Source organism: Antechinus flavipes, chromosome 3 (assembly GCF_016432865.1).
Source record: "Antechinus flavipes isolate AdamAnt ecotype Samford, QLD, Australia chromosome 3, AdamAnt_v2, whole genome shotgun sequence".
In the NCBI taxonomy this organism is placed as follows: domain Eukaryota; kingdom Metazoa; phylum Chordata; class Mammalia; order Dasyuromorphia; family Dasyuridae; genus Antechinus; species Antechinus flavipes.
The window spans coordinates 229914229-229928421 of record NC_067400.1 but is presented as its reverse complement, the minus strand read 5'-3'; the positions used below and the strand labels follow the sequence as shown (position 1 = coordinate 229928421).

Below are 14193 nucleotides of genomic sequence, written 5' to 3'. Positions count from 1 at the left end.
ATAAGGAATTCAAACGAATTGGGAAAACAATAAACTCCTAGTGAGATGTACAGAATCAGGGGAAAAAAAACCCAGAATGATCACAATAGCATAAGAGGAAAAAAAAAACACCAAAAAAAAAATCAAAACTCAGGAGCTAATCTTGACAACACTTATGAAAAATCCCTCCCCTTCTCTCAGTTGAGCAACCATTTTTTTTTTAAACATTTTTGTGTGTCACTGACAGCACCACTCTCACCTATATTTGGTAGTCAGGTAAAGTTTATGGACCTTTTCTCAGAATAATGTTTTTAAATGCACAAAATAATATAGGATTACAAAGGAACTTAATAATATTGAAATATGGTAATTAAAATGCCTTTTTTTTTTCCCAGTCCAAGGAGCCAAGATTAAGAACTCATGTAGTAGATATAGGGGACTAAAGGCATAGAATGCATCATTATATGATCTGACTAGGTCAAGATTTGTTTCTTTGTGTTTTGGTGAGACTTTCTGGAGATAAGAAAGGAGGAATGGGGAACAGAGAAAACTCTAATTCTTTATTCAAAATCCAGAGAGTTATGTATAGGGAAGTGACAGTTTAACTGTTTTTATTTTCTCTGTTACAAGAGAGAATTCAACAGTAGATTACAATTAGGGAATGAATGATGTACACACTGATATAAGAATTAATACTAACAACAATAATAATAATAATAATGCAAAATGGATAATTTCGATTAAAGTTTTTGGCCAAACGAAGCCAATGCAGCCAACATTAGAAGGGAAGTAGAAAGCTGTGAAAATTTCTTTACAGACAGTGCCTCTGATAAAGGCCTCATTTCTAAAATATAGAGAACTGAATCAAATTTTTAAGAATACAAGTCATTCCCCAATTGATAAATGGTCAAAAGAGAGTAATTTTCTGGTGAAGAAATTAAAGCCGTTTCTAGTCACATGAAAACATGTTCTAAGTCACTTTAGATTAGAGAAATGCAAATTAAAACAATTCTGAGGTACCACTTCACACCTGTCAGATTAAGATGACAGGAAAAGATAAAAATAAATGTCAGAGAGTGTGCAGGAAAAATAGGACACTAATGCATTGTGAGAGGAATTGTGAAATGATCCAACAATTCTAGAGAGAAATTTGAAAGTATGTCCAAAGTGCTATCAAACTGTGCATACCCTTTGTTTCAGCAGTCTCACTGCTTGGGTCTGTATCCTAAAGAATAAAAAAAAGGAAAAGGAATCACATGTGCAAAAATGATGCCCCTCCATTAGTATGGCATATAAATGAAATGGAACATTATTGTTCTATAAGAAATGATGAACAGGCTGATTTCAAAAAGTCTGAAGAGACTTGCGTGAACTTGAATGCTGAGTGAAATAAGCAGAACCAATAAAACATTGCACACAGCAACAACAAAATTATATGCTGATCAACTGTGATGAACTGGGCTCTTCTCAGCAATGCGGTGATTAAAGGCAATTCCAATAGACTTGTGACTGAAGATGTCATCCATATACAGAGAGAGAACTATGGAGAATGAATGTAGATCAAAGCATATTATTTTCACCTTTTTGTTTATTAGTTTTTTTCCTTTCTTTCTTGTATTTCTTCCTCCCCTCCCCCCCCTTTTGGTCTGATTTTTCTTATATAATATGACTAATATGGAAATGTTAAAAAATGATTGTACATTATTATCAGATTGCTTGCTGTCTTGGGGAAGGAGGAGGCAAGGGAGGAAGAGGAGGAACTCAAAATCTTATAAGAATGTTGAAAACCATCTTTACAAGTAATTGGAAGAATATACTATTAAAGCTTTTTTTAATATCTATGGGCTGAAAATTACTAAACTATGCAACTCTTTTGACCCAGCTGTCTACTAGGCCTATTCTCCAAAGAAAAGAAAGGGGAAAAGGACTTTATAAATAGAAAAATATTTACAGCAACTTTTTTGTGGTAGGTAAAAACTAGAAAATAAAGATGTATCCTCCTAAAAATGGGAAATGGCTATAAACTGTGGCATATGAATGTAATAAATTATGTCAGAGAAATTATGAAATAGTTTCAGAGGAAACCGGAAAGATTTCTATTAACTAAGATGAAGTAAATAAACTAAAGAAACAATTTATACTATAACATTATAGAAAAAAAAATTGAAAGACTTTTAAAACTATGATCAATACAACTGACAAACCATCTATGAATTAAGGACTTTATTTTTCAGGATTGCTTTTTCCCACACTGCTCAGTGAAAGAGGAACAAAAGCAAAATGATATTAAAAGGTTTAAAAGATATAAAAAGATTTTTTAATTAGATCTATCAATAAAATAACTATTTTACTTTGTCCCAAATACTTCACACAGCAATGTATAGCTAAAAAGTAGTTATTAGATATAAAAAACCTTTATAGTACTAGATAAATGGTCACTGTTGCTAATTATTACTGAAATTATCTTTAAATATATATATATCACTCAACCTAAAAACTGGCAATGAGGCCAAACTTCAATTTTTTTGGTAATTATAAAAGTCCCACAATTTGTTTGGGTAAAAATAGGTTACAACTGTTTACATCAGTAAGCTAAATGTAATTTATTCTACATTCTATAGTTTAATCAGTAAATGTCACCTTTTATAATCATACTTAAGAAACTACCTGTAAAAAGTTAAAGAAAAGAGTACCAGTTCCTAAAGTCTACCAGAGAAAAACAACTGTAAATTAAAAACAGGACTTAAAAATAACCCTTAACCATTACACTTAACTTGATACTATAGTTATATGCTTTTAATTAATTTCATTAGGATTTTTTCTTTTAACTTGTAAGGGGCCCAATCTTTAAGTATCTTTTTTTTTCCTTAAAGAGTAATGGAGAAAAAGGGAAATTTAACTCAAAAGGAATCAATCAAATAATGGATCATTTATATATTTCCACTATGCAGATTTGTGTATCAGCAAGTATAAAACAGTATACTTGTACATGATGAAAACAATCAATAAAACAACAATGCCAAAATTAATTCCATTACAGAAAATACTTCTTAAGGAAAATGTAACCAATATGCTATTTATTTAGAAAGTGAAAACATGGAATAACAGCAAAGACTAAGAATAATATGGGTACAATTACTTACCTTTCACTCAAATAAAGCAAATTATAATAAAACTTCACTTGAAAGGCATTAATGGAGGAAAAGCATATTAAACAACTACAATACTATAAAGCCTGAATTACTAAATGTTTCTTTTTAAAATGTAGTTCTTCTTACTAGGACAATACTAACCATATAAACACTACCCTGCTTTAAATGATTATCAGTTTACTAAAGTAACAGTATTTATTTACATCCCAAACATTTTGAAATGGCTAATTCTCCTAAGTATCAATTATTTCCCTGTGCAATCTTCCCTATACTATTCATCTTCCTTTTTTCTTCACAAATTCACACAAAAGAATTTTGAATTCAATCCTGAGCAAAATTTCTAAAATTACTGAAAACTTCTTAAATAACGAGTTTCCAATTAATTAACTTTTACCAGCATTTTTCATCATAGAACAGAAAATTAACCTGAGGAAGTATTTAAGTAGACAAACATGAGAAAAATCTGACATACTATCTAAAAAACATAATTTTAGAATACGCTTTGAAGAAAGCCCTACACTAATGCCTGATGATCCTGAGTTCTTGAAAGCTACACAATGGGAATGCAAGTTATTTTAAGGTCTACCTACCCATGACAGTTTTCAATATTGGCCCAGTCACAAATGAAATCTGCTAATTGGAAATCTAGCTAATTAGAGAGGCTCATTATCCTTAAACTATCAATCCAGGATATATCATTAAACTATCCAGGATATAAACAATACAAAACAGCCCTCACTCTGGCTAAATTTTCTTTCTCCATTAGCTATACATATACTGTACTGTGCATGATATTATTTAAATGTATGTTTTAAGAAATGATGTTCAGTATTTTGTATACAAAACCTATGTCACCCTTCTGCTTAATAAATGATCAGAGGGAATGATATTGCTTTTAAGTCATTAAAATGCCACTGTTCTCAAAGTGAGCTTTCTTTTAGCTACGTCTTATGTCTCAAAATCACTAACTTAATATTTTTTCTTTTCTCTTGCCTTAATGGAATGCATTTATTAATATATAACTCCTTTCCTTTCATACTTCTTAATTCCTTACAATCAAGTTATCATTGATCTTTTAATTGTCAAATCTAGTGGTATTTTTTTCCATCATAATGCTCTTTACCCCCTTTGTGGCCTTTGACATTTTTGATTACCCTACCCTCAATACTCTTCTAGGAGAGTTTTTTGAGACACTCCTCTCTTCTGGTTCTTCCTCCTAGCCCTTTCTCAATATCCTTTCTTGGAACTTCATCCAGTTCATAGGTTCTAACTATGGAGAACCAAATGGTTAGATATGGTCCCTTCTTTTCTTCTTCCAGAGTTCTTTTATCTAACTACTTCAGATGGTGATCTCATCAATATTACAAGTCTAAGCTGATTATTCTCAAATCTTCCTTTCCTGCCTCATTTTCTCTGCTGATCTCACAACTCCAATTCCCTTTCAGACAACTCAAACTGTATATTCAGTAGACATCTTCAACTCAACATTTCCAAAAGTGAATTCATTATCTTTCCCAAAAACCCTCCCCCCACTTCTATCTGTCCTATTACTGTCGACCTAGATGTCATTTTCAATTCTTCACTCGCTCTTATCCCCATATCCAAACTGTTGCCAAGAACTGTCAACTTTACCTTTGCAGCATCTTTTGATTGCATCTCCTTGTCTCCTCTGATACTGGGCCATCCTGCTTTAGCCTTCATCACACCTCTGAATTCAACTACTGTGATAGCCTATTGGGAGGGCCTCCTATTTCAAGTCTCTCCCCATTCTGATCTATCCTGCATTCAGCTATCAAAGTGAATTTTCTAAAGTACAAATTCAACCATGTCACCCATATATTTTAATAAATTCCAGTGGCAGCCCATCAGATTAAATGCAAAATCTTCTATTTGCTCTGTGTAAAGTCCTTCATGCCTCTCTGACCTTTCTGCTCTTCTTACATCATATTGCCTGCCACCATCCTCTTTAACCCAGCAACACTGGCCTCCCCCTGGTCTGTTTCAATCTCTTGGTTTCAGGAATTTCCTCTAACTGTTCCCATATCTGGAATGTTCTCCTCTGTCATCTCTAGCCACTGATTTCCATTGCTTCCTTGTAACTAAACTAAACTAAAACTAAACTTTCTTCTTAAGAAAGCCTTTCCCAACCTCTCAATTCTAATGCCTTTCCTTCTTTTAGTTATTTTCAATTAATCTTATATATTACTTGTCAATACGTTTTTGTTGGCTTATCTCCCCTGTTAGACTGTGAACTCCTTGTAGACAGAGACTGTCCTCTGCCTTTCTGTATCAAAAAGTACTCAGCACAGTACCTGGTACATAGGTACTTAATATACATGTATGCACACACAGATGTGTTCCTTTATTAATTCAACTCCTATTCAACTTCTACCACATCTCAACCATACAAGGATAGTTACAGTTTAGATCTTTCCACCACCCACAATTGTTCAATCTTCAATAAGAAATTCTGATATTCATCTGTTTGATCCCTACTTCCTATCATTCTATTTAGCCTTATGATATATTTCTCCTAAATTTGTTTTGGTTGTATTTTTCTCCCTTCCCAATGTCTCCCCTATGAGTAAGCAGTTCTACTCTCAAATCATTTGCCTCATGACTTCTCAATACTAATGTGCTATCAAACCCCAATTATGGAGATTACTCCCTACCACCTGCCTCCTCCCCTCCAGTGAATACAGCTAGAGAAAATTATGAAATCCATTTCAAATCAGTATTATCTAACCCCAAATGAACTCTCAATGAAGCCAGGAAATCCTTTTACCGTTCTCTTTTTCTCATTCAGTGCCCTTTTCCTTAAAGAAATTGTTTCAAACTTCTTCTCTCTACAAGCTTCCTATACCTCATTCTACTCCAGGTGAGGGCTCTGATCTTCTGCTTTTTACTATAAAAACTGAAGATAATACATATAAGCCCGCCTCTTCATTCCAAACTCTTGCCATCATCTTCCACTCTACCCTCCTTTCTTCCAATCTCCTGAGTCCAGTCTTACGTCACCAAATGTCTATCTGACATTTCAAATTGTATATTCTATAACCTTCTCAAATTCAATATATCCAAAATAGAATTCAACTCAATAAACATTTATTAAGTGCCTACTATGTGCCTGGCACTATGCTAACTGCTAAGGATACAAATAAGAAAAATGAAACACAGTCACTGAAAACTCAGGAATCTTACAATCTAAAGAGGTGAAAACAACCCATAAAAGGAAGTTCAAGGTGGGAGGAGAAGCATAAGGGGGTACAATATTCCATGGATCAAAACCAAGTAAAGCTGTTGATAAACGAGTTATCTAGAAAATTAAATCTTTCCTTTTCTAAACCACTGCTGTTCTAGCCACTATAATTCAATAATTTTTGTTTTAAGCTTTAAGCTCATTTAAGCTTCCTCTATATAAATCCCTTAAACCTATAACATAAATGGGGTAGGGGACTGACCAATTGATCCCTCCCAGCTCTATTTATGCTTCTTCAATCCTATATTCCTTCTTGCTAGATTCCACCTCCCTGTTCAACTTTGTCCTTTTGAGGGCTGGAGGCAACATTATGTGTCTTTTATATTCACGCTATCAGCTCTGAAGGTAAATATTGTCTCCACCTCAACCCCTTTCCAAGGACAAGTCAATTTTGAATCAAGAGAACTCTGTTCTGGAATAAAAGAGACATTGTCTATTTGATCTAATGACTGAGGTTCTTGTTTTATTTTGTCTGGAGCTGAACAATAAAGGAAAATATCATGCCTATTTATTTTCTAAGGATATAAAAAATAACTAGTATCAATTGATAATTCACAGTATTTCTAAGGAAAGCTGAATAAGCAGGCTCCAAAGGCTGAAGTGGAATCAAATATTAAGTCAATAAATATTAATTACCTACAATGTGTCAGTCACTGTGCTAAGCTCTAGCAATACAAAATAAAAGACAGTTCCCTAGAGGAGCTCACAATCTAAGGGGAAAAATAACATGAAAACAATTATATACAAACAAGCTATATACAGAATAAATAGGAAATATTCGACAGAGAAAAGGCACTAGAATGAAAAAAGATTGGGAAAAGCTTCCTATATAGGTGGGCTTTTAGCTAGAACCTGAAGGAGGCTATAAAGTAAAAATGGGGAGCAGGGATGGAGAATGTTGAGCATTTCAGGCAATAGAAACAGTTGATGAAAATGCCTAGAGCCCAAAGAAGGAAGGTCTGGATTCTAAGAAGAGCACAACTCTCAGCCTACATATCCAAATCAGCTCCCAAATTCTTTATGCTTCTACTTTTACAGATTCTCTTAAATCTATTCTCTTCTTTTTACTCATAGGCACCACACTAATTCATCAAAGGTCTCTCAAACTACTGCAATAACCTCCTACTTGATGTCCCTGTTGCAAGTTTCTCTCTATGCCAACTGAATTCAGTTCTAAACTGACTAACCATGTCACTCACTTAACTAATAAACTCCAGTGGCCCTCTATTGTCTCTAGGATAACATATAAATTCTTCCACTTAGCTTTCAAAGATCTTTTATTAACTGATCACCACTTACCTTTTCCGATCTCATTATTTGTTCTTCACTTTTCCTAATTGCTCTAAACAATCCACCCACACTGGTCTTCTCTCTATTCTTCACACATGGCACTCAATCTTCTGTTTCTAAGCATTTCTACAAGCTACTTCTCAAGAAGACAAAGCATTCCCTTTTCATCTTGACTTCACATAATAATCCCTTACTTTTTTCAAGATTAACTTCAACACCACCTCCCATAAATAGGCTTTCCTAATTTCTACTGCTAGGCTCCTCTACTTAACTACCTTTATATATACTTATTTATTTTGTGTATACCAATGCATATGTTGTCTCCTCCAAAAGAATGTTTATATATATGTACATAAATTCCCTGAGAGCAAAGAGCCTAGGAAAATACTAGGCACATAAGAAATATTTAATAAATGCTTGTTAACTGAATAACTAATTCTCTTATGTCAAGACTATAAACTCCTTCAGTTTAATACTTTGCATATCCATAAGTCGTAGCACAGTGCTTTACACACAACATAAATATTTTTTCATATTCTATTTGCTATAAAAGTGGCCCCTGAAGAAGTATTTACTAAGGTTATGACTTTTGCACAGCTGATTAAATATTTGCTCTAAGAGGCAGAAACAAAATGGTAAGGGAGAGCCCCAGAGTGGAAGATTTCACTGCCAACTGTTAAATGCCCTTCCCTATGAAATTGTTCCCAACAATGGAAGAGTCCCTTTTAAAAAAGTGACATGCCCATCCCTAAAAGTAGTCAAACAGAAACTGAATAAATAAGAATTAGGAGTTTCAAAAAGGGTATTTCTCTACTGGTAAGGAATTTAGACCAGATGCCTTCTAAAGCTTCTTCCAACTAAAAATATGCAAATTTGGGTTCCAAACCAAATCAACTATTTACTACTTGTGTGACCTTGAAAAACTTACTTTTCTCTAGACCTCAACTTCTCCATTTGTAAAATAAGAGAGTTGATCTAAACAACTTCTAAGCTCCCTTCCAGCTCTAAATCCTATGATTTTAAACCCCGCCCCCCCCAAAAAAAACACAAAACAAAAATTGCTAATACTCAAGACACAAATGTCAATGCCCCTCCAAAAAAAACTTTTTTGATACAAATATTAATCTCTCAACTGCAATAGGGAAGTTTGAAAGAGAAGTAGATTTGAAAGAAAAGGTCTCTGATGCACAGAGCATCTCTCTTTCATGCCTGCTCTTGCTCTGGAACTTATATACTTTACTACCAAAAATTCAAAACTGCCCCAAGCAGAGTCTGCCCTCCAAGGATGTCTGCCAGAGCCACAAAATGATGGATTAAGGGGATGAGGGAGATCAGAAGGGGCAGGAGAAGAGAGAGAAGGGTAGAAAGAGGATTCCTTTTCCAAATAATTCATCGACGTGAAGTCAACTTGATGATAAACCTCTCTGAAAATAATGAAGTAGATACTTGAACAAACAAAAGTCTACCACTGGATCTGTCCTCAAAAAGTCTTTCCAGTTTCATCCAATTGATTTTTGTTTTGCCTGACTTACAACACAATTAAAAGGCCATGTCTACCATGTCATTTAAAAGCAAACTCTCACAGCACTTTATGCATGTAAACATTCTACTTTGTATTAGATATTTGTGACACAGTATCTCTACTAGGCTATAAATTCACATCTTATTTATCTTGCATCTTATACATGCCTAGTGGCTTTTCTGCACACAGTAAAAATTTAATAAATGAATGTTGAACTAAATGGAGTGAATAAATTTCAATGTTTTAAGCAAACATCTCCATTTTAAGCTTTTTATTTCCAAGTTCTAAAGAAACGTGGCTATAATCCCTAGAACAAGAATTTTAGGCAATCAGCAAGATAAAGCTGGAAAATACTTTACAAACCATCTAGACCAACGCTCAATTTCACATTCAAAGAAGCTAGTTACTTGCCCAACATTGCAAACATATTAAGTTCCAGAGCTGGCATCTGAGCCCAGTTCCTCTAATACCATATCCATCACTCTTTATGCCACACCAATTTGAGATTCTGAAAGGTCAAAGAACTCCTTAAAGTCAAACTATGCCTATTTATAAAGCTACAGAAGAGGCAAACCTGATTTAGTTCTCTCAGGTAACCAGAGGACAAAGAGAGAATAAAGCAAAGGGAACATCAGAAGTAAGGATTCATAATCTCTCTCTCTTCTTTACTCCTTCAGGGGGAAAGAAAAACAAAAGCAACTATAAATTAGTAGTCTCTGTTCCCTAAGGGAGGCTAAAACAATAACTAGCTCTACAAAAAGTTACCTATTCCCAGGAATTGGTTAGGAAAGGAAATAAGGAACACAAAGAACACTGCCTTCTCCCAAAAACTAAATCCACTTGCAAAAGTTCATCTAGCAAATCACATCTTTCTTAGGGATTTTCCTACCTATCTTCTTGCCAGAATCCACATCAGGCTTCTCTCTTCTTTCTCTAACTCCAATATTCATAGAGAGATATATCTCCAGACATATATTTTTTATATATATATATATATCCCATTTTCTAACGCAAATCACATAATTTTAAATGAAATAATGAATGATATTTCTATGTTTTACATCTGCTGCTAGGTCTACTTTTAACTCCTCTGTTCCTCCCAAGTTGAAGCTATCACTTCTAATCTCATCACTAAAACCACCTCCCTCAGTTTCCTCTATCTGACAGAAGGTCTGACGGATGGAATATCAAAGTCTTTCCAATACCTTCCTTTATAGAAGGTAGAAAATAAATTCACTCCACTCCATTCACTTTAATTCCACAGAATAAGATGCCACATACACCCTCATCTTTCCTTACCTGCCCTTCCCCTATCTTGACTCTTTTTGTGTGCTAACTTTCCCATTAGATGATTAAGTTCTTTGGGGGGTAGGTAGGGACAATTTCTTTTTTTTTTTTTAAATGTATCCCCAGCACTTAGCATAATGTCTGGCACATAGTAGACAATTAAGCACTGAATATAGTTGCTTAATAGATGCTCAATGAATTGATTTTTTTTCTTCTTCAGGTAAAAATTCTGTATGGCACTGAAATCCATCCTTTCAAATTAATAGTTGTAATACTGCAACAAGATTTCTATCAATCAGCACAGCACAACAAATGACAACTTGCAAAAAGCTTTCTCTGGAAATGATGTAATGTACCAATAAACCTATGTCAATTCTCCTTTTTAAAAACTTATGTCATTTTTCAAAATGCATTTTTGAGAATTTAAATATAGTTGTTTTTTCTTAATATTTCAAGCAAATATTCCAAATAAAAATATATAAAATAGATGGGTCAAAAAACAAAGGAAAGAAAAAAAATGAATCATGTTTTTAAAAGTCTATACATTCATGAATTTTCAGAGTTGAATAGATAGCACCATTATAGCAATGATTCTTTTGAGAATGTCATATAAAGTTCATATTGTGAGATCAAGCATACTAAAACATAATATTTACAAAAATTAATGTTAAAAACTATCTTTACACATATTTGGAAAAATACATGTAAAATTTACAAAGTATAAGCTGATAAAAACAATAAAACAAAAACAAGCCAAGATATAAATATAAAGCAGGCAAAAGATAACTAAAGCACTACTACTAGTGCTACTAGTAGTACTAAAAAACTACAATTATGTAAAGTGGGAAACAAAAATGAAGAAATAAATGAGTCTTAACTGCTGAGTTGAATGTAGTCATCAAAGTCTAACAAATATATATCCAGAATTTTATATTTGCAACAAGTCCTAAGTCAAATCTTTGTTCAACAGCATAATCACAAAATTTCATAATACCTGGTTGTTTGCCCCATACCCAACTCTCCACAAGTGATTTGGCCTTGTACATAGGCACTGGAATTTCCTCTTCATCTTTCTTCTCTTTATCATTTTGATCTTCTTTCTTTGCTCCACTCTGACATTCCATGGTGTCATCTGAGAAATCAAACACAGAAACTATTAAAACTTTAAAAATAATAATAAAAATATAATACTCAGTTCAGTTGTGTGATATATATCTCTAATCTTGAAACAGAAAAAAATCAAGATATTAAATGCCATCATATTACAATACTATTAATGCAGAAAAGGCCAAAAATTTCAAAAAAAGTTGACAAAAATCACAGTTATAAAATGTGTAACAATATTTGTTTTGTTACATGTCAGTGAGCAAAGTAAGTGACCCTTTTTAAATTATTAAATCATTCATGGATTTTTCTTTGAAGCATGCTATTCCTCATAATCATTATTCCATCTCCCAATTCTGAACATTTTCACTGACTGTCACACATGCTTATAATGAGGTCTTGATTGGCTAGGTGGGGCTTTGGCAAGGAAAGACTTAATTACTGTATATAATCAGAAAGCCTTACTATTTCTAGCCCTCCACAGACTACTCCTATCCCTTGGCATCTTCTTCTTGTTATAGCTAATTCTTTTGAGGTTGCTAAATCTCTTTTTAGGGTTAGTCCATCAGTCTTTTCCCCACTAATTCCTTTCTGCAGTTTGTCCTATTTCCTTATGGATGTAGCCTCTTCTTGGCAGCTTAAAAATCTTCATCACGTGTTTTGGGTGATATCTAACCCTACAAATTCTTTTGAGAAAACTTGCAACACTGGCCTAAATATACTTTTGGGATATCACCCTGTATCTCATCATTTTAGTGAGTAACCTCAGTATTTTGAGGTATGCAAAGAATCTGACTCAACACTTGGAATGCTCTACCTTTTCATTTCCATGTTTCCCTTTTTTCAAGTCCCAGATATAAAATTTCATCTATTCAAAAAAAAAAAAATCTTTCCTAAATGTACCTTAATTCTCATCTCTCTACTCTTTGGTGAAATCATCAAGAAAAACTGTTGAAAGAGAGAAAGCCCAGGACAAAGCTTTAAGGAAATGCACACAATTAGGAGGTAGAATCCAGCAAAGACGACCAAAAGAGAACAAAGAGAAACCAAAAGAGGTTGGGGATACGAAAAGCTAGAGAAGAAACAACATTCAGGAGGTGGTCAGAGGTTTCAGATGCTACAGAAGTAAATAAAGATAAATTTTAAGATAAATCCACTGAATCCGCAAATTTAGAGATAACTGTTAACTTTGGAGGAAAATAGTTTCAATTAAGTAATGAGGTCAGACACTAAACTTGCAAAGAATTGAGAAAGTAGTGAGGAAGAAAAGTAGATATTAAGTAGTACAACAGCTTTTTCTAAAAGGGAAGAAAGATACAGGATAATAAAGACTGTGAAAGAGTCAAATAATGTTTTGTTTTTTTTTTTTTTACTTTGTACATATTTTTGGGAAGTTAGTAGGACTGCTAACCAGAATCTTTCCAACTCTATTTTCCCAGGAAAGCTCCTATTTTTTTTAGCAGATGTCTATTTTTAACAACTAGTACTCACTACTAATTTCTGAAAATGCTTAGTAAAATTACACCATTTTGAAATTATTGCTGAAATATAGCATAAAGACTTCACATCATCAATGATTTGCTAACATTTGTTCTCAAACTCATGATTTTTAAATAATGATTATACTCATTTCTTGGATTAAGACTAAAACCAAAATAGTATTTATTGAGCCTGGCAAAAGGCTATGTTTACTCTCGTCCCTAAAACTAATTGTCAAAACTGTTTTTAAAATCTCCTCTAATCTTTCTAAGATAAAAGGACCTGAGCCAAGACAAGAAGAGGTTCAGAAACACTGCCCATTAAAAACAATGATAAATTACAAATCTACAAAACAAGGAAGCTGAACTAGACCTTTTGGGTTGTTTCTGTATATGATCTTAAAAGAATGGTTTTTTGAATAATCATATTTTTTCTTTTTGAGTACAAATCAGTAAATTTTAAATATGCTTGAGGAAACACTAACTTGTGTATCTCAAGTAAGTCAAGAATTTAATACCATATTAATATCAAGCTAAAACATTTTGTACCTTAAGCAGACACAAAACTTAAGAAAAAATTCTAATGAAATAAAATTTACCAATATATGTTAAAGTCAAAAAAGTTTCCATGACATTAATCATATAGTTTTTCAACATCTTAAGCAATTTCAGGATTTAGAATATACTTTTTATCTTGCTAAAAAGTATCATGAAACATGGCTCTTTTCAACAAAGAGATGATTCAGGTCACTTCCAATGGTCTTGTGATGAAGAGAACTATCTGCACCCAGAGAGAGCACTGTGGGAACTGAATGTGGATCACATCATAATATTTTCACTCTTCTAATTGTTGTTTGCTTGTATTTTGTTTTCTTTCTCATTTTTTCCTTTTTGATCTGATTTTTCTTGTGCAGCATAATAATTGTGGAAATATATATATATAGAAGAACTGCACGTGTTTAACATATATCGGATTACTTGTCATCTAAGGGAGGTGATAGGGAGAAAGGAGGGGAAAAAATTTGGAACACAAGGTTTTGCAAGGGTAAATGTTGAAAATTATCCATGCATATGTTTTGAAAATAAAAAGCTTTAATGGAAAAAAATTTTTAAATAAATAAA

At 33.2% G+C, this 14193-nt stretch overlaps 1 protein-coding gene across 3 annotated transcripts in view; it reads right to left on the bottom strand.

Annotated features, from left to right (window-relative positions):
• Positions 1-14193, bottom strand: part of HERC2 (HECT and RLD domain containing E3 ubiquitin protein ligase 2) — a 213766-nt gene that overhangs the window by 165886 nt on the left and 33687 nt on the right. For all 3 annotated transcript variants that reach the window (XM_051984643.1, XM_051984641.1, XM_051984642.1), the window contains exon 4: positions 11484-11621. In XM_051984643.1, coding sequence (XP_051840603.1) covers positions 11484-11621 — 138 coding nt within the window. The remainder of the gene's footprint in view (positions 1-11483; positions 11622-14193) is intronic.